We start from the raw sequence: 18,525 nt of genomic DNA, 5'->3' as shown, positions 1-18,525 counted from the left end.
AATTGTATTTTCTCATCTTACACGTTCATAGTACACTGAGTCATGATATTTTTTTAATCATCCATTTTAGATTTGCTTTCCATGTGGATTTGGAATAGACAGAATGTAAAATTCATCCAGTATATTTTCTTAAGACAGTATAAGTACTTAAACAAAATAACACTGGGTGGAATAGCTTTATTTCTTCTCACCTGTTACAGGTAGATCAGTGAGTGGTGTGGGAACAGGTGCAGCACATGGAGGGCATGGAGGGGCCAGGTATCCAGCTACAGGAGGTGCAGCATACGATTCCGTCTTCCTCCCTGGTGACCTTGGCAGTGGTGGTGGTAATGGTTCGGGTACAGGTGGCAGTGGTGGAGGGTATCTGGTGTGGAACAATGGCAAGCTGCTCATGATCGATGGAGTGGTCACAGTGCGTGGTGGTGACGGTGCAGGGTCAAGTGCTGGTGGAGGTAGTGGCGGGAGCATTCTCATAACCACACTCAACCTCACAGGCTATGGACTGGTAGATGCAAGTGGTGGAAATGCTGCAGGCGCCAACAGTGGAGGAGGAGGTGGTGGTCGCATCGCCATTCACATCCAGTTTGCAAACAAGTTTGGAGGTCGCTTGAAGTCAGTGGGTGGCCAAGGACAAGGCGAAGTTCCTTCTGGTGCTGCTGGAACAGCCTACATAGAAGAGTCAGCCAGAGGGCCTCAGTATGCTGACATCAAGTATGACAAGACAGGAAACACCACCTACACTGTGGCTACACACAGGAGACTGGAAATTGACAATGAAGATTTAGATGCAGAACTTTACGCTGGGCATGCAGAACCTTGGTTGTATTCTGTCATCCAAGAGGGCACCAAAGATTGGTACGACTTTGATGAAACCCTCTTAGCCCGCCACAGCAACTTGATGATCGACTATCCTATCAGTAAAGATGAAGTGAGTGTTGCTATCCATAAGTTTTATGGAGACCAGACAGGTCTAGTGCACATCAGAAGAAACCAGAAACTCTATGCGGAAGTTGTAGAATCACAAACCCATGAACTTGTGGCTCCTTGCAGTTTTAGAATCGACAAGGATGCAGAACTTTTAATGCCTTCCATTGACCACTTCTTTGGCACTAGAACAGTACTTGCTGGAAGACTGACAGGCTCAGAAATCGTTTATCTGAGGAACGGTGCAGATGTTGTCTTCTTGTCCTCTGCCCAGACAGCACTGATAGAAAATGGTACCTACACCATGCTGACAGAGCCAGGAAACTTCACCTTTGCAGAAATAAGCATCAACCGCTACTCACGAGGAGAGTTTTCAGAGATCACCACCCCACTGAGCATCACATCTGCTCTCATGTATGTGCGCTACCAGTCTGAGCTTATCTTTAATGCAGTTAGCATCTACACTAGCCATGCACAAGTCCAGAGTCAGGGGGCGCTGCATTTGAACGGACGGGGTGAGAAAGCACAGACAGGAATTGGGGCAGGCCAATCGACAGGGGATGGTCTTGGCTGTGGGGCAGCTCATGGTGGATATGGAGGTGGTCCAGGACCTCAGTATGGAGGCATACCATATGGATCAGTGTTCCGACCTCTTGAATTTGGCAGTGGAGGTGGCAATGGCAGCGGAGAAGGTGGTAGAGGTGGAGGGCGCCTCTACTGGGAAGTGTCTGACAGTGTTGAAGTTGATGGCCTTCTTGCAGCCTATGGAGATCAAGGACATGGTACAGATGCTGGCGGAGGAAGTGGTGGATCGATTTTCATCAAAACCACCAACATCACTGGGCATGGAGTCGTGAGTGTCAAGGGAGGAGATGGTCAAGGTCGTGGAGGTGGAGGATCTGGAGGTCGTATTGCTGTTGCATTGTCGTTGGAGGTTTCAGTATGGAGGACTGTTTGAAAACCATGGAGGAATTGCCCACGGCACCTGGTCTTCATCTCATGCTGGAGCTGCAGGCACTACTTATTTGGAAGAGAATATGCGTGAGTTAGAATACAGGCACAAGAAATATGATCCTGTCCTGAACACAACTTTCTTGGCCGTGGACCACACACACATTCATGCAGACAATGCTGGGGCATCCAGCCCAGCCCCCACCATGCTGATGGACCCAGGGCGTTTCCTTTATGAGATCGATGAGTTGGAGCTTCTTGGGACTGCCCGACTTCTCATCTATCATGCCAACATCACTCAGAGAGTGGTTGTCATTGTCCATACCTTCATAGGTGACAAGACTGGTCAGATCCACCTGCGCTACAATCAGCAGCTTTATGCTGAAGTGGTAGAGTCTGTGATGAACAGAACTGAGGCTCCCTGTGGCTTCATCATCGACAACGGAGCAGAGATTGTTCTTCCTGGGGAGTTCCATGTTCACGGAACAAATGGGACTCTTGCTGGAATGATTACAGGAGTTCACGAACTGTATGTTGAGGATAAGACCTGGCTGCTGTTTGAATCTACGGGTAACACTGCATTTCTACAGAATGGTTCCTATGTCCGCATCACACAGCCAGGGAGTTTTGCTTGGGATACTCTCCATGTCAAAAAAGGTGGTACGTGCAACTTTGTCAAAATTGCAGAAGTTGTTCAGATTGAAGTCAGTGAGATCCGAGTAAAGTTCTGGGGACAATTATTCATGAATCATGCAAAGATTTTTTCAACATATGGATGGGTCGAAAGCAAAGGAGCATTTCGGTTGGATGGTGCCGGACCTGTGGCAGAGACAGGTATGTCCCCTGGGCTAACATTCACTAGTGTGGGATATGGTGCAGGACATGGGGGTGAAGGAGGAGGAAGAAACACCACATTGTTTCCTGCTGCTTATGGCTCTGTCTACACAGCTACAGACTTTGGCAGTGGAGGTGGAAATGGGGCAGGCACTGGCGGCTCGGGTGGGGGTGTACTGTACTGGAGTGTCAGTCATTTCATCGAGCTGAACGGTCTCCTAGCTGCCCAGGGGTCAAATGGAATTGGATCAAATGCTGGAGGAGGAAGTGGAGGCAGCATTTGGATAGATACACTCAACATGACTGGTCACGGAGAAGTCAAGGTGCGAGGTGGAGATGGTGTAGGACAAGGAGGCGGCGGTGCGGGTGGTCGAGTATCTATCCACTGCGAATACCGTTACTCTTACGGTGGGCGTTTCAACGATGCAGGTGGCGCTGGTGGCAGTGGTGTTGAAGCTTTCCATGGAGGGGCTGCAGGCACAACTTATATTGAGAACAACTGGAGACCATTAGAGTATCGCATTTTGAAATACAACAAAGAGACAAACTCGACATACTTCCAAGTGGATCACAGGTATGCCCATGCTGACAACGAGGGAAGGTGGGTTCAGGCAGCAACAGTAATGAAGGACTTTGAACGTTCACACTTTGAGCTTGAGGAGCTGGAGATAAGTGGACGCTCACGTGTCAACTTTTTTAAACAGGCTAACAAGCAAGAAAACACCACAATGATAATAGTTCATCGTCTTCTAGGGGACAGAACTGGGCAGCTCCATCTTCTGACTGGGCAGAAAGCTCTAATAGAATATGTGGAGTCCATCACTAATGTTACAGAAGCTCCTTGTAGCTACAATATTGATGTTGGAAGCGAAGTTGTGTTTCCAACTGAAGTTCACTTGCAAGGTGTCAACTCCACACTTGAAGGAAAGATGAGTGGTGTTCATCACTTGTACATCGAAGACGAAGCCTTTGTCAATATTGATGCTACAGCAGAAACTGCCTTTCTGGAAAATGGCTCGTATGTGGATGAATCAGGACAGGGTAATTTTTCAGTGTACACGCTCAACATCAAAGGACTTGGTGAGCTCCAGTTTACTCGAATTTTCCGCAATCTCACAATCACAGCCTCATTTGTAGAGCTGAAAAATACTGCCAAAGTCTACATGAACCATGGATTTTTTGAAGTGGGTGATATGGAGCTCGAGACAGACTCTATCCTGGAGCTGGATGGGCGAGGCTACAGTGCTGGTCAAGGTCCTGGAGCAGGAATAGGCACTATTGGAGCCAGTTATGGTGGCATGGGAGGACAGAACACAAACAGCAACCGTCCTTATGGGTCTGTCTTCACACCCACTGATTTAGGCAGCGGAGGAAGCGCTGACAGTGGAGGAGCAGGAGGAGGATTTGTTAACCTTCGTATTGGCAGGCAACTTCACATTGATGGGAAAAATCCTGTGCAGAGGCATCTCGGGTAGCAGTGGCACAAACTCTAGTGGGGGCAGTGGTGGCAGCATCCTTGTTCAAGCCTTCAACTTCTCAGGACATGGTATCTTAGATGTAAGCGGTGGAAATTCAGCTGGCTCTGGTGGTGGCGGTAGTGGTGGTCGGATTGCAGCTCACATTGACTTCAGCAATGTGTACGGAGGCAGCTATGTGGCTCGTGGTGGATCAGGAGCAGGTTCTGCAGCAGGAGGTCCTGGCACAATCTACAAATATGAGTCTAACAGGGGCCCACAGTACCGTGAGCTCAAGTACAACCCCCATCTCAATGTTACGGACTTCAAACCAGAGCACATGAAACTGACTGTTCAAAATTGGGACTTGGTCACCACCAATCCTGCTGTTGTCATGGAGCCCAGCACCTTGTACTACTACTTTGATGAGGTGCAGGTAGAGGACTACAGTTATGTCCACTTCTATCGCTCTGCCGATGCTGACAATGTGACAGTGGTTATTGAAGAGCTTACGGGCAATAGAAAAGGGATGATCAGGATTCAGAACCTACAGCATGTGGTGGTCAACTTTGTAGAATCAACCCACACTTACCTGGATGCCCCTGTGGTTTCCATGTCGACAGTGGGGGAGAGCTCATCCTCCCAACACAGGTAAGGATTTAGTCGCATAACTGTTGATATTTACTGAAAAGTTTTTATGTTTGATTACTGAGGCTTAGAGAAATTTTTGTCTCTATCATTCATTTTAGTAGCTACCTTGATAACAGTTCATTGTCAGTTTAAAGAAAATTCTTATATAGCTATTGGACAGATTGAACAGATACTGCTTGTTTAGATATGAGCTTTGACTACATAAGAAATTTTATGCAGGATCTGGTATGTTTAATAGTGTTAAACGCTTTTAAAAACAAATTTGTTTATCGTCAGGTCATTATTCTGGCTCAGAAGTTTATCTTGGGTGGACGCTTGGAAGGAACAGAAAATTTGATCTTAGAAAGAAGCTCCCAGACCATTTTCACAGGCAGCGCACACACTAACCTGCGCTACAGAGAGCAGACAATGGTGTCTTCATCACCAGGCAGAGTCTTCTTCTCCACACTCAACATACACAACAATGCTCAGCTTCTTGTGCAGATGAACCCACTAAATGCCACCATTACTACCGCTGAGCTGGTGGCCAAGAAAGGAGCTTTGGTGCTGGTGCAGTCCTTGACTTTTACATTCAACTCCTCAATCATGACAGTGCGGAGCGGTGCTCACATTGACGGTGATGGATATGGCTATGGTGCAGATCAGGGCCCTGGAGCAGGGCAAACAAGTGGCAGTTCTGGCAGTGGCGGAGGCCATGCTGGAGGAGGTAATACAGGTTTTTCATTCTTTCCAAGTGGAAAACCTTACACTCCAGGTTTACATCTAAAAATGATTTGAAAATCAGTGTAAAACTTGTAGATAATATTGGTTGTTTTTCACTACAAAAAGAGAAAATGACAATATAAAGTTAATATAAAGTTAATATAAAGTAGTATTCATCGTCCTATTTCAGACCAAACACTATCTCTGGAGGGGGTGTTTACATCCAAAAGAAAAGCTTGATGCTAGCATAGAACTTCAATAGGTTAAAGGCATTTTGTGTGGACTACAGTTGCACTGATCATTGAGAAAAAAAAATAACATAAAATTAACGGTTTTTCTTATTAAGCATACTGTATTTATTTCAATATGTTTTCTTCTTTAACTTTATCAGATGACCCGACTGTTATGAGCTTAGGAGCTACATCTGCTCTTTAAGCTAACAAATGATTGCCCTTGGTCAGTGTGCTTAGCGGCTGCCAGAAGTCCCACTAAACCCAGGTGCATCTGCCCTAGACCACCATAAAACATGAGCTGCGCTACATGCACACCCCGCTGTCGTTATGGTCTTTAGCCTACCGGCAGCTTGACTGTCAGCTGTTCGTTTTTACATCTAGCATACAAAGAGGTTTTGCACTATGCACACCACCCAGGGGCCATTGTTTTGCAGGACTATTCAAAGAAGTGGCTCCTGGTCCACATGTCTCTTTGCCTGAATAGCAAAAGGCAGGGAGGGTCGGATATGTCGAGCATCAGTCCTTCGCAGAGAACCCTCTTCTAGTTTTCTTTCCTTTGGAAGCTGTCAGCTTTGCATCTCCTTCCTGGGCATCAGCTAGGAGCAAGGTGAAGCTGCTGTTGCTTTTAGTCCTCCACTCTAGCACAGGACGACCACTGCCGCCAGACCCTAGTCTGACTGAGACATCTGCCTTGTGTTGGTGTTCATCTTCAAACACATGCTTCTGCTTTGCAGCATCACACTACATTCGACCTTTGTGTCTTTCAGTGTTATCCGGGATGATGTTTCCTTGTTTTTTTACCAGCAGACCACCTTGCATACAGGAGTCGGTATGAACGATGACTCCTTGCACCAGCCAGGTTCTCTGAAGCAAGAGACTACCACTTGTTGTTCAAGGGCGTCATGAAAAAAAGGGCTTGGGGCTTTTTAATGCAGCAGCAGACCTCTTGCCCCGAGGGTGATGTTTTACGCACCCTCTGCAGATATCTCTCCTCCACCAGTGGTGTTCACTTTATTCACAATCTGGTTGTTGTTCCCCAGATCACCGTCAATGCCTTTGTAAAATGGACAGACCTTTGCAGACTTTTACAGGGCATTGCCCTCCAGCAAAGCCCAGCTCATATCGTTCTGTCTGCCTTGGCGAATCTAAAAAAATGGGGAGCCCACCTGTCCCCTTCCTTCCTTGAGGCTTGGGAATGGTCAGACAAGTACTCAAATATGCACTTCAACATCTTGTAGAGGACAGATGTTTTGAAGTTATCAATTCATGCAGATCCCACCCTCTTCGAAATGGACAGTCACAGCAGTCCCTCCTTAGGCTGAACCTCAGGCACTCTTTGCACAGACATTAAATTTATCATCAGTCTCATGCAAGCAGTCTTCTTTTGTCATTAAAAATATAAACATGACATCTTTCACCAGTCTGTCATTTATTGTTAACCATGGCAAATCTCTTCATAAATAGGTGGAAGTGGGTATGGTGTCAGTGGTGGCGCTGCCTATGGGGACATCATCTGGCCAACCACACCTGGGAGTGGAGGTGGTGGAGCATCATTTGGTGGTGAAGGTGGCAGTGCCATCATCATCAATGTTGGGCAGGTAAGATAACATTGTTATAACATTGTGTGAACATGTAGAAATATAAACTGATAGCTTTTGTTTGTTCAAATTGCTGAATAAGGAAAAGAATGTCCAATGCTTGGAAGGATGGGTCCACCCTTTCTCTAATGATAGACAAAAACATTACCCCCAACACCCTTCCCCCCTTTGCCAACTTATATACATATAAGATATACATAGAAATATAAAGTATTGGAATTTCATTGACCATTTGACAGAGATCCAAACTACCATTTTACTCCTGACTGTGTTTTACTCCTAACTGTGTGTTAAATGTCTGTATGAGTATGTATGGCTGCCCTTGTGAGCAACAGAAAAATTTCTGTCTTTGGTCTCCTTGACAGACAATAAAGTCTGATTTGATTTGATTTGATTTGAACTTCTAAATGAAAGTCAAAGGACTACTTTTCCAGGGCTTGGGGTAAAGTAAGTTGCCTTATTGTGGTAGTAGCTCAAGGTAGATTAAACTGCTTCAGTGATCAGATGAAACAGTGTCAGTAGAAAGATTTTTTCATTTATTAAAATTAATAAGGATTAAACAATTTTTAAATTCTAGCATTATACCTCTATTGATTGAATTTCTTCCTTGGTTATAGCACCTGCAGCTTGATGGGCGTGTGAGTGCCTTGGGTAAGGATGGCTACCTGGGTGGACTGGACTACCCAGGTGGGGGAGGCAGTGGAGGCAGCATTCTCATCCGAGCTAACACCCTGACCGGACGTGGAGCAATTTCTACCAATGGTGGTCGTGCTGGGAGGTGTAAGTTTTAGAGCCACAATTTAAGAAAGCTTGATTTGAAAGATGCTGGATTTGTTTTTTATTTGTGGAAATAATTATCTAATTCTCTAACATGCTTTTTAACTGGACACTGAAAGAATGTGTGAGAGAGAGAGAGAGAAATTGAAAGATAAAGACTATTTTGTATTTACAGTTGGAAGAAAAGTATTTGTACAGAGTTCATACATCAGTGTTCTGGTTGATCTACATTATCTCTTCTTAGTGTTACTATCTATGTTATTTTAATTTCCTTTTCTGTGAGGATGTTCTGACATGTAGAGACAATTTAAACATTAAAAAAAATGTTTAGGTTTTTATTTTCTTTGTTTGGTTGTCTTAGATTCTGGAGGTGGCAGTGGTGGTCACATAGCCATTCACCTAGCAGAGCACTACAGATTTGATGGCAGTGTACAGTCACTGGGAGGAGATGGTTATACTTACTTAGGCACCAGAGGGTTTGCTTCTCCTGGCACTGTCTTTAGGCTTTCTCATGTTGGTGATGATAAGATAGCACAGCTGCTTATTGATCACCAGAACTGGGGTGACGCAAGTTGCACCCATGCTATCTACCTTGCCTCTTCTGCAGGAGGTTGCAGCCTTGACACTGTTACGCACAGCTTGTGCCAGGGTGGCTCAGGTTGGTTCTTGTTCATGTGTGGGAGGGAGAATGGGGTGGATGGAGGAGTAAGATTGAAGGGATGTGAGGACTTTGTGTGTGTGAGAGAGAACTCTTTCAAAATACTTTCATGTTTAACAAATAAAAACTAAGTGTAGTGACTTTTTCAGTAATACAGTTCTTTGCCTGTTAATATGTTGACTGTTTTTTTGTGAAAATTAGTTTGTGCAACACACGTACAAAGTGCTTTTCAATTGTAAACAAAGGACCTAAAGGATAGAAAATTGTACATGATTCATGTGGACAAAAACTATGATGATATGTTATTTATGGAAGGTATCAAATAAATCACCCGAGGTGACTTCTAGACATATTTTTTATAAGCAAAATATAAAAATATCATTGAAAGACCCCTGAGTTCCCAAGGTGTTTTTAGTTGTCATAATATGCATAACAAACATACTTGTGTATGCTTGAAAAAATACAAGAGGTTTTCATCTGTCTGAAGTAACATCATATAAATGATTTTATATATATCATAAGCCTTTTCATACCTATGTTTTTAAAATTATTCGAATTGTCATTTTTAGAATCAACTCAAAATACACAGCCTGGTGGGAGACAGATCAGGATATCTGCAGGTCTTTGATGGGCAGCATGTGGATATTGGCCCAACTGAGATGAGGTCTCATGTACATTCACAAATCAACATCACTTCTCTGGGATCAGCAGCATTTCCAGCTGTCACTTATCTTGAGGCTGGGGTCAACAACTATGGAGGATGTATGGTATTGACAGAATGTTTGTACGAGGACAAACTACCCTTACTCCAAGGGTAAGCTATGTGTGTGTGTGTGCATGCATATACACATATGAGCATGAATGCAGCTGTATGCAGAAACAGTTGTCCATACATTTCTTTCTCTAATTATTTAATGTTACTGTCAAATATTTATTTACAGATTAGATGGGTAAATGGTCTGGCCATTTCAATGGAAAGCCATGTCTTTTTCTCTCTTTCCGTCTATCTCTCTCTCTCACTTGATAGATCTATTCCTTTGCGTTCATCCTGTTTCTAAAGAAGTGGATGCTTTGAATTGTTTGGTATTATTGTTTTCACCTTATCTCTGATGTTTTTAGTATTAATGCATCAGGCCCAGTAGTGACATCCGTGTCTTTTCATCTAACTTTTCCTTTCCAAATGAATTTATAAATAACATATTTTCAAGTTATTTCCATCAGTATCTTCTGTGTAGCAAAAACCATCATTCTAAGCCTATTTCATATGTCAGCACTTAAAACCACTTCTGTGCTTATTTTTACCATTTTGTGCATTTTTAGTGTTAATTAATACTCAGGCCTTTAATATGATCATTATGTTTAATTTTAACCATTTGATAATTTGTTTTGTGTTTACTGTTAGTGCAGGACTTGTCTAAATAGTTTTTTATTGTTTGACCTTTATGTAGCCACAGCTTTTGTGCTCAGCGCACCTCCAACACAACATACAGTGGCACCTACAGATTTATGACATTGACTGTTCTCAAGTCTGGATTCCTCACCCTTAGCAGTGACACCTTTACTACAGAAGACACTGTCACTGTTCACACAGACGTGTTTGAGGTACAGATGTCTCATGTGCGTGTCATCCACTCAGGGCAGATAAACAGCAGAATATTTGAGGTAGAGAAAGCAGCTTTGCTGGAAGGCGATGGCCAGGGATATGGCACAGTACAAGGTAATGGTGTGTGTTGTAGATAAGGTTATGTATTTGATGTGTTAAAATTGTTACTTTTCAGAAATATTTTCTTGGTGGCAAAATAAGTATGTTAAACTTTCTGGTTTCAAAGTCTGTAAAACCATAAGTTAATTCTACATTTTAATATAAACTGTATGTTATTATGGTACATAATTACAAATTATCACTGTTTAAAATTATTTTGAATCAGTTTGTATGTCAGATGGTGCCATTTGATATGTTATCTGCATAGTTCTTTATTATTCTCTAAAGGTGCTCTGCATGTAATTGCAGGACCTGGTCAAGGCAAGTCTTGTGGGGCAGGGTCAGGAGGATCATATGGTGGGAGAGGTGGACATGGGCTTAATACCTGTCCTACTCCTGGTGTTACTTGCCAGAGCAATGCTTTTGGCAATGCCTACCTGCCGATACATGCTGGAAGTGGTGGCGGTAGCTGCATTCATTCTGCTGGAGCACCAGGTGGAGCAGCTGTCAAAGTCATCTCAAGAGGAGTATGCATTGAGGGCACTATTGAGTCCAATGGGGCCACAACTTCGGGTGGTGCTGGTGGGGGTGCAGGTGGCGCTGTATGGCTTGATGCAGATGCACTTGAAGGATGGGGCAATGTCTATTCATCTGGTGGTGCAGGTGCATCTCATTGTGGCTGCACATGTATTGGTTGCTGTGGCACTCATTATGGCGGTGGTGGCAGTGGAGGCAGGATTCGAACCTATGGCCAGAATTACACCAGCAAAGCTTTACTGTATCGCCGTCAAGCTTCAGGAGGTGCGCCATCTTACAACAATCCAGGAGAAGCTGGCACCTTGACATCAGATAGCGGCAATCTTTGCAGTGGCCATGGCACTTGGAATGAATCTTTACAGACCTGTGAGTGCCAGGATGGCTTCATTGGTAGTGACTGCCAGTTTCTTTGCAATGCATCGTCTTGTGGTGAGCATGGTGTTTGTACAGATGTCGGTACATGCCAGTGTCAGGCTGGTTATGTAGGTCAAACATGTCGTGACCAATGTGACAGGGACACAGACTGTAGCGGACATGGTGAATGCTCAGAATGTGGCCAGTGTGTTTGTGATCCCTGCTTCCATGGTCCCGGCTGTTCACAGGAGTGTGGAGGCAGGGGCAAGTGTTATCTGGGACAATGCTATTGCGATGACTGTCATGTGGGAGAGTTCTGCACGTCAGAGTGCAGTGGCAATGGGGAGTGCAGAGTGAAGGATGACTCCACCATGGTCTGCGAATGTGCTGCAGGCTGGACTGGAAGTAAATGCTCTATTCCCACCTGTCCAGGGGAAGGTCAAGTGTGTTCTGGACGTGGTTTGTGTGTTTCCATCACAGGTCGCTGCTTCTGTCAGCCAGGATGGACAGGTAAGATGAAGAAGATATTGTCATTTAATTATCATTTCTTTTTTCTAATATTGTATGTTTATGCTACAGCATTAGCCACAAAGTAAAAATCGGGGTTTTAAAAAAGCAACATTGTGCCATTTTCTGCAATTAATTACTTGATTTATTATTACTGATTAGAAATCCTTTCACTGAAATACTGAAGATACAACACTTTCTCTGTCCAATATGATACATTAGTTCTTATTTTTGTGTATAGAATATATCACTTTGATTAAATCTTTGTGCATTGAAAAAATCTGGATAAAATGAACACGCTGTAAAAACATCATACCTTAAACCAGGTCTAGGGTGCAATGTCCCTGAATGTCCGGGAATGGCAACTGTAATGGTCGTGGCTTTTGCAACACTGCCTTTGATCCCCCACGGTGCACGAACTGCCAGCCAGGTTTTGTGGGCCCTGCATGTGATGACCTTTGCATCTATGGACACCCAGACTCAGACAACAAGCAGTGTGTATGTAACACCACTTGTCACCATGGTGCTGGATGCAATGTGCAGTGCTCCTTACATGGCTCCTGTCAGGCAGATGGGTCTTGCTTCTGCCCTCCTTTCAGTGGATGGTCAGGAGACTACTGCGAGATCCCAGGCTGCCCAAGAAATCCACAGACAAAGAAGGAATGCAGTGATCATGGTGACTGCAACAGTGAAAATCAAGAGTGCAACTGTGAGGTGTGGATAGTCTTGTATTAATACAAAAACAGATTTTTTTTTTCCTCCTGTAAATTTATGCTATGGTTTTTGATGTGGTCATCTGTAACTCAAGGGCAGTGAGTTCCTGCCTTAATGTCTGCTCAAACCAGATGATTTTCTTTTAACTTTTCTGAAATAAACTTCAAATGCAAGTAAGTATAGAATGTTGGCATAGATAGCTATGTCCTGTTAAATTAGTAGATAATAATTGTTCAGTCTGTTGAACTTTGCTCATCATCTTTGCAACCAGTTTGGTTTTTTGTGATGTGCTTTGTATTGGCTTCTTTTTCCTCTCCTTTTTCTCTTGTTAGAATAGTTGATATTAAACCATGGATTGTAAAATACCTTCATAGTTTATGTAGCACAAAATAGGAAATACTTGATATCATTTTTTGTTTTGGAAAAATTGTATTTCACGTTTAAAAAAATGCCACCACTCTAAGATACATGGATGTTAGGGCTTTGACACAACAAGTGAACATCTTTCTTTTGTCCTTTTACATTAACAGCCTGGATGGGTAGGAGTAGCTTGTCAAATCCCAGATTGTCCTGGTGAACCTGACTGCAACCTGAGAGGAGTGTGCGATGAAGGTTTTGATCCTCCAAGATGTGTCAACTGCTCAGGGCCCTGGATGGGAGCAGCTTGTGATGAACCTTGTGTCCATGGCACCCAGTCACCTCCTAATTCTGGTGTCTGCCAGTGTGAAGAGGGATGGGCAGGAGTTGGATGCAACTCAGAGTGTTCAGAACATGGAAAAATTGTGAATGGATTTTGTGAGTGTGATTACAGCACTGGGTGGAAGGGACGTCTTTGTGATATCCCTGGCTGTCCTGGACTTTTCAACCTTGACTGCAGTGGAAGAGGTAGATAAAATATTCTTCAGTAAAACTTTCTAGTTTCTATCTTGTTTGGAACAACACTTTGGGAAAACATAGTGTCAGATAGATACAACTTTGCTTGTCCAAGAGAAGCAGCTTACACAGTTATAACTAACCAATCATTAATAATATATCTAAAGCACAGTATAAACGCCATCATACACTCAGACCTTCCACTCAGATCATAACCAACTCCAAGACAGTTCACATCCATATAGAGTCACAATTCAGACCTGCATACAATCACTATACATTCACACATATCAGTGTTTAGAATCTGTATGGCTGAAACAACAAGAAACAGCCTCTTCCTGTGTGTCCTGCATGCAAGCATAAGAATTAGCAGTCTGAAGAAAGAGTAGGCAGACCTCTCCTGACAGGACATGCTTATAATTGGATATAATTGTGGTGGCTTTTGACACAGTGCTGGTTAATTTTCTTACTTTAAAAAATTTATTATTTTAAAATTTTAAAGAGGTTTAGTAAGAAAACTGTTTTTAACAGTAAAGAGAAATTAAAAGATTTATCATCACACACATGTATGACTTCATCTTCCTAACGATATTCCAAATACTGAATTAAATAGCAGTGCAGACCATAATAGGAGAATCATAATTTCTGTATTAAATAATCAAAAATGGGAAATTGTTTATTCACACAGGTGGATGTGAGAGCAGTACCCATACCTGTACTTGTGACCCAGGCTGGACTGGTCTTGGCTGTGAAATGCCTGACTGTGCTGGTGACCCTGACTGTAACAACAATGGTGTCTGCAACGCCACAAGCAATCCGCCACACTGCAGGTGATGTCTTCAGCCATCAGTGTGATTCATATAAATCCTTTGTCTAATAGAGCTAATTTTTGTTATCTTTTGACCAGTTAGAATCTGATTCTTTTGGTTCTCAGCTATTTTGAAAATGTTTTAGTTGTTTTGTTTCACAAAGGCTGGTTGAGTAAATAATGGTAGAAATGATAATATTCATTTGTGCATATCCACCCATCAAGATTTTTTGTACAGACTTAATGAAAATTGTTGCCAGTCTATTTTCTGCCTTTAAGTTTTCCAGACGAAAATGAGCCTTGCTCATGCCCAACCCTAATGCATATCACTACTTTACCTCACATGCCTAAAAAGCCAACGTGAAGGTAGGTAACTTCTATGAGACTCATCTGTTGTTATTTTCATTGCAGATGCAATAATGGTTGGTTTGGACATGCTTGTGATCAGCCTTGTGTCAAAGGACAGCAAGATCCACCGGGCAGTGACAGATGTGTTTGTTACCCAGGGTGGGTTGGTATCAACTGTGATGTGGAGTGTTCCTTCCATGGAAAGGTATGAATTGTATTACCTTCCAGGACTTCTTTCTTTTCCATATGAAATATAAGCATAAAATATCCTGTTATATGATGATGCTTCTTTTTATTTCACAAATTTTCACATTTATAAAACATTTATTCGTCACTGATGATTTATTAGGACTTGAGATTTTTTTCCTACTATGTTATCAATTTCTGTTCTTTTGAACCAAAAAAAAAAATGTAATACTAAGATATATTTCTCAGTCAATAGCTTTCCAATTAAGCAGTAATAATATTTTTTGTAGACTAGTGACAGCATAGAGTAGTTCATTAAAAACTAACAGGACATAATTCTAGCAGCTATTGAAAGGCATAGTCGTTTTTTTTTAAATATTATTGTATAGATGTTCTTGTGACAGTTGATAGGCATATAGTAGTTTCTAATTTGATTTTGTCAATGTGGGTTTGTGCTTGTGGTAGATTGTATAGGCATGGATGTCTATAGGTAGGCTGCTGTCTGCCTAGACCAGGGGTCTCAAACTCATATTAGCATGTGGGCCGCAGTGGAAAGTAACAGCCAGTCAGCGGGCCGCACCACGAAAAGAAAATGTTTTTTCATTAAATTTTACGAACACTACTGTCACTGCAGTTAATGCTAAAATAAAGTTTTATAATTATTAATTACATTTAGTGTAGTTTATTACATGCACAGGCAGTTTAGTTTATTAAAATAAGTTGACGTTGTCTCTGTCACTAATAACGGGGGTAATTTTCACTGCGGGAGTTAATCACCAAGCACAACATACATATACACCGCGGACGTGGCCGAGGGCCGCACAAAAATGTTTCGCGGGCCGCATTCGGCCCGCGGGCCGCGTGTTTGAGACCCCTGGCCTAGACCAATGCTTAACCTCTTGCAAAGTTCTCCGTTATTAGTCTCGGCAAGCCTAAAAAAATGAATGTGACTAAACCGGAAGCTTTGTATGCACCAGCCTTGTTTTAGTAGTTAACAGGAAAAAATTTGTCTGCAAACAGTCCAGTAGTACAAGTTTGTGGTGTAGGTATGTTGTGGCAGTTGAGAGGAATAGTAACATTTAATTTTATTGCATGAATGTGGGTATGCACTTGCAGCAGTTGACAAGTATGGTAGTTTTTAATTTGATTGCATAGATATACTTGCAGCAGTGGTAGAACTGTTCATAAGCTGGTCAGCATATGAGAAACAGAACTCCCCATCAGCCTTCCTCAGATAGACAAACATTGAGGATCATTTTCATGACAACAGGTAGAGAATGAAGTCTGTGAGTGTGATGTTGGCTGGCGTGGGTCCCTGTGTGACCAGCCTGGATGTCCAGGGATAGGGAGAGACTGTACAGGACATGGTTTGTGCAATGCTGCTACCCATGTGTGCATCTGCCATCCTGGGTGGACTGGTGATGGATGTGAAATACCAGATTGTCCAGGTGAGACTTTTGACTCCTGCTTCTTCATATCTGCATATGTGTCTGTATCACCAGGAGAGAAATAGCTACATAGTAGCATCTGAAGTTTTGCTACATGAAAAGTGCAGTCTTTGTAAAAGTGCAGTCTATGTACTCTTCTCAAACAATAATAAATTTGTTAAATTTTTGTAAAAAATATGTCTTAACTTTAGTAAGGTTCTGCACATGTGAATATTTCCAGAGATGACCTTCCTGTCAAACATTTCTGCTGAAAGGTTATCAAATGCATTAGTGCTTACAGCAGTAAGAAGCCATTGCAGTGATTTGTAAAGTTCTGTAGGTGTGGGCATTTCCACAGAAAGAAAATTGTGATACCTTTCATACATGTTTGTGTGCCTTATAAAGATGAACTGCATGTCCTTGCACAAAAAATTGTTCAGATGCATTCATAAAGCAGAAAGCACATGCTATACCCATCATTTGTCACATTGTTTAAAATATTTGCAATTCATTTAGATCGCGGTAATTCATTGTGGCTTTTATATATGTTTTACCTTGCAGGTGAACCTGACTGCAGTGGAAGAGGTACCTGTGCAACAGACAATGACCCTCCTCGATGTGTAGACTGTCAGCCAGGGTGGATGGGTCTGGCATGTGATGAACTTTGTGTGAACGGCACACAAGTACCTCCTAACAGGTGTGCTGTGATGTCATGTTTCATTATTGTCATCATGTTACAATAATTATTTTTGCATCTTATTGAAAAAAACAACAATTTTTTTCCACATACATCAATAAGCAAGTCAAACCAGGAACTTGATTAGCAATTTTTCTAACAGAACAAAGCACTGATCCTTTGTTGCTGCTCATGAAGCATTCACAGTGAAAGTGATATGAGCAGTAATTGTTCCATTTGTTATTTCATCATAATTATTTGTAATGTTTCCGCTTCATTCATAATACCTGTAACATGCCTGTCAGATTATTAAATTTTTACATGCATTCACTGACCCTAGAGTTTATAAGCAATTAAACTTTGACATTCATTAGTGCATTGCCATTGTCTTAATGCTGCTCATTATTAATAATTTTCATAATCTTGTCTTACCTGTTCAGTGGAATCTGCCAGTGTCATCCGTGCTACATGGGTAAAGGTTGTAACAGTGAGTGCAATGACCATGGCACCTGCACTTCTAGCAATGTCTGCTTGTGTGATGAGGCATGGAGAGGGTCAAAGTGTGAAGTCAGAAGCTGCCCTGGAAAAACACGAGACTGCAGTGGCCATGGGGAGTGCAACAGTGCTCTTCAAAGCTGCCGTTGTAACCCAGGTTTGTTCTACTTTTGACTTCAATTTCCTGTCACGTGTAACTTCTGCCTTTTCACATCATCAGTTGAAACTGTTTTTGAGTATCCTTCACAACAGCTTCTAAGACGTTGAACCAAGTGTGGATTTGTATACTTTTTTCAGGATGGACAGGACTAGCATGTGATATTCCTGACTGTGCTGGAGGCTGTCTTGGACGAGGTTTCTGTAATGGAACCGACCGCGATATTCCAGAATGTGAATGCCTTCCAGTAAGATTCTCACACTTAAATTTTTTTCATTTTTCTCACATGTATTTTATCATGGACTTATCAGTGTGTGAAAACCTATGGAACTGATGTGTATTTGGAGATCTCCATAAAAATGCAGTGGCAGGGGAGGGGGGACTGGTAACTTTTCAGACCTATGAAATCTCCATTTTAAACCTCCTACTGTTAAGTAATGCTATTTTCATCTCTGATACATTAATGAGATCCAAAAACATCTCCCAGCTGATCATGCTATGAAACTTATTATAGGCCTTGTGCTTTCTCGCATTGACTACTGTAACTCTCTTCTTGCTGGCCTTCCTGACTCTACCATCTATATTCTGCAGTGTTTTCAAAACAATCATTGCCCATCTAATTTTCTGTAACAATAAAACTGATCACACAACTCCTCTCCGTGTTGCACTCCACTGGCTCCCAGTTTCTAAACGCGTTCACTGTAAAGTCAACATACCCTGTTATAAGTGGCTTAATGGCTTTACCCCCACCCACCTCCAGCTCACTTCATATCTACATCCCCTTTTCTCTCCATTCCTCTTCTGCTTGTCTCAGGCTTTGTTTTCCTCAGACCAGACATCTTACATTTGGTTTGTGTCTCTTTTCTGTCTTCTTACCTGGAATAAACTGATTTTCCATATTCACCAGACACCTAGTATCTCTTCCTTCTAACTTACCTTTTTCTTCTCCCATAGTGTGT

General features: G+C 42.4%; 1 protein-coding gene across 1 annotated transcript in view; it reads left to right on the top strand.

The window, feature by feature from the left end:
• Positions 1 to 18,525, top strand: part of LOC112561606 — a 65,286-nt gene that overhangs the window by 16,488 nt on the left and 30,273 nt on the right. Inside the window, 22 exon segments of the mRNA XM_025234187.1 lie at positions 201 to 1,843; positions 1,845 to 4,175; positions 4,177 to 4,759; positions 4,762 to 4,814; positions 5,091 to 5,520; positions 7,214 to 7,347; positions 7,965 to 8,127; positions 8,486 to 8,829; positions 9,352 to 9,538; positions 9,541 to 9,596; positions 9,916 to 9,920; positions 10,231 to 10,499; positions 10,794 to 11,885; positions 12,209 to 12,235; positions 12,238 to 12,596; positions 13,127 to 13,481; positions 14,158 to 14,299; positions 14,689 to 14,830; positions 16,082 to 16,259; positions 16,800 to 16,935; positions 17,355 to 17,566; positions 17,707 to 17,813. Coding sequence (XP_025089972.1) covers positions 201 to 1,843; positions 1,845 to 4,175; positions 4,177 to 4,759; positions 4,762 to 4,814; positions 5,091 to 5,520; positions 7,214 to 7,347; positions 7,965 to 8,127; positions 8,486 to 8,829; positions 9,352 to 9,538; positions 9,541 to 9,596; positions 9,916 to 9,920; positions 10,231 to 10,499; positions 10,794 to 11,885; positions 12,209 to 12,235; positions 12,238 to 12,596; positions 13,127 to 13,481; positions 14,158 to 14,299; positions 14,689 to 14,830; positions 16,082 to 16,259; positions 16,800 to 16,935; positions 17,355 to 17,566; positions 17,707 to 17,813 — 8,948 coding nt within the window.

Source organism: Pomacea canaliculata, linkage group LG4 (assembly GCF_003073045.1).
Source record: "Pomacea canaliculata isolate SZHN2017 linkage group LG4, ASM307304v1, whole genome shotgun sequence".
NCBI classification, from domain to species: Eukaryota; Metazoa; Mollusca; class Gastropoda; order Architaenioglossa; family Ampullariidae; genus Pomacea; species Pomacea canaliculata.
The sequence above is the reverse complement of the archived record's forward strand: the minus strand, read 5'-3'. Positions and strand labels throughout refer to the sequence as shown.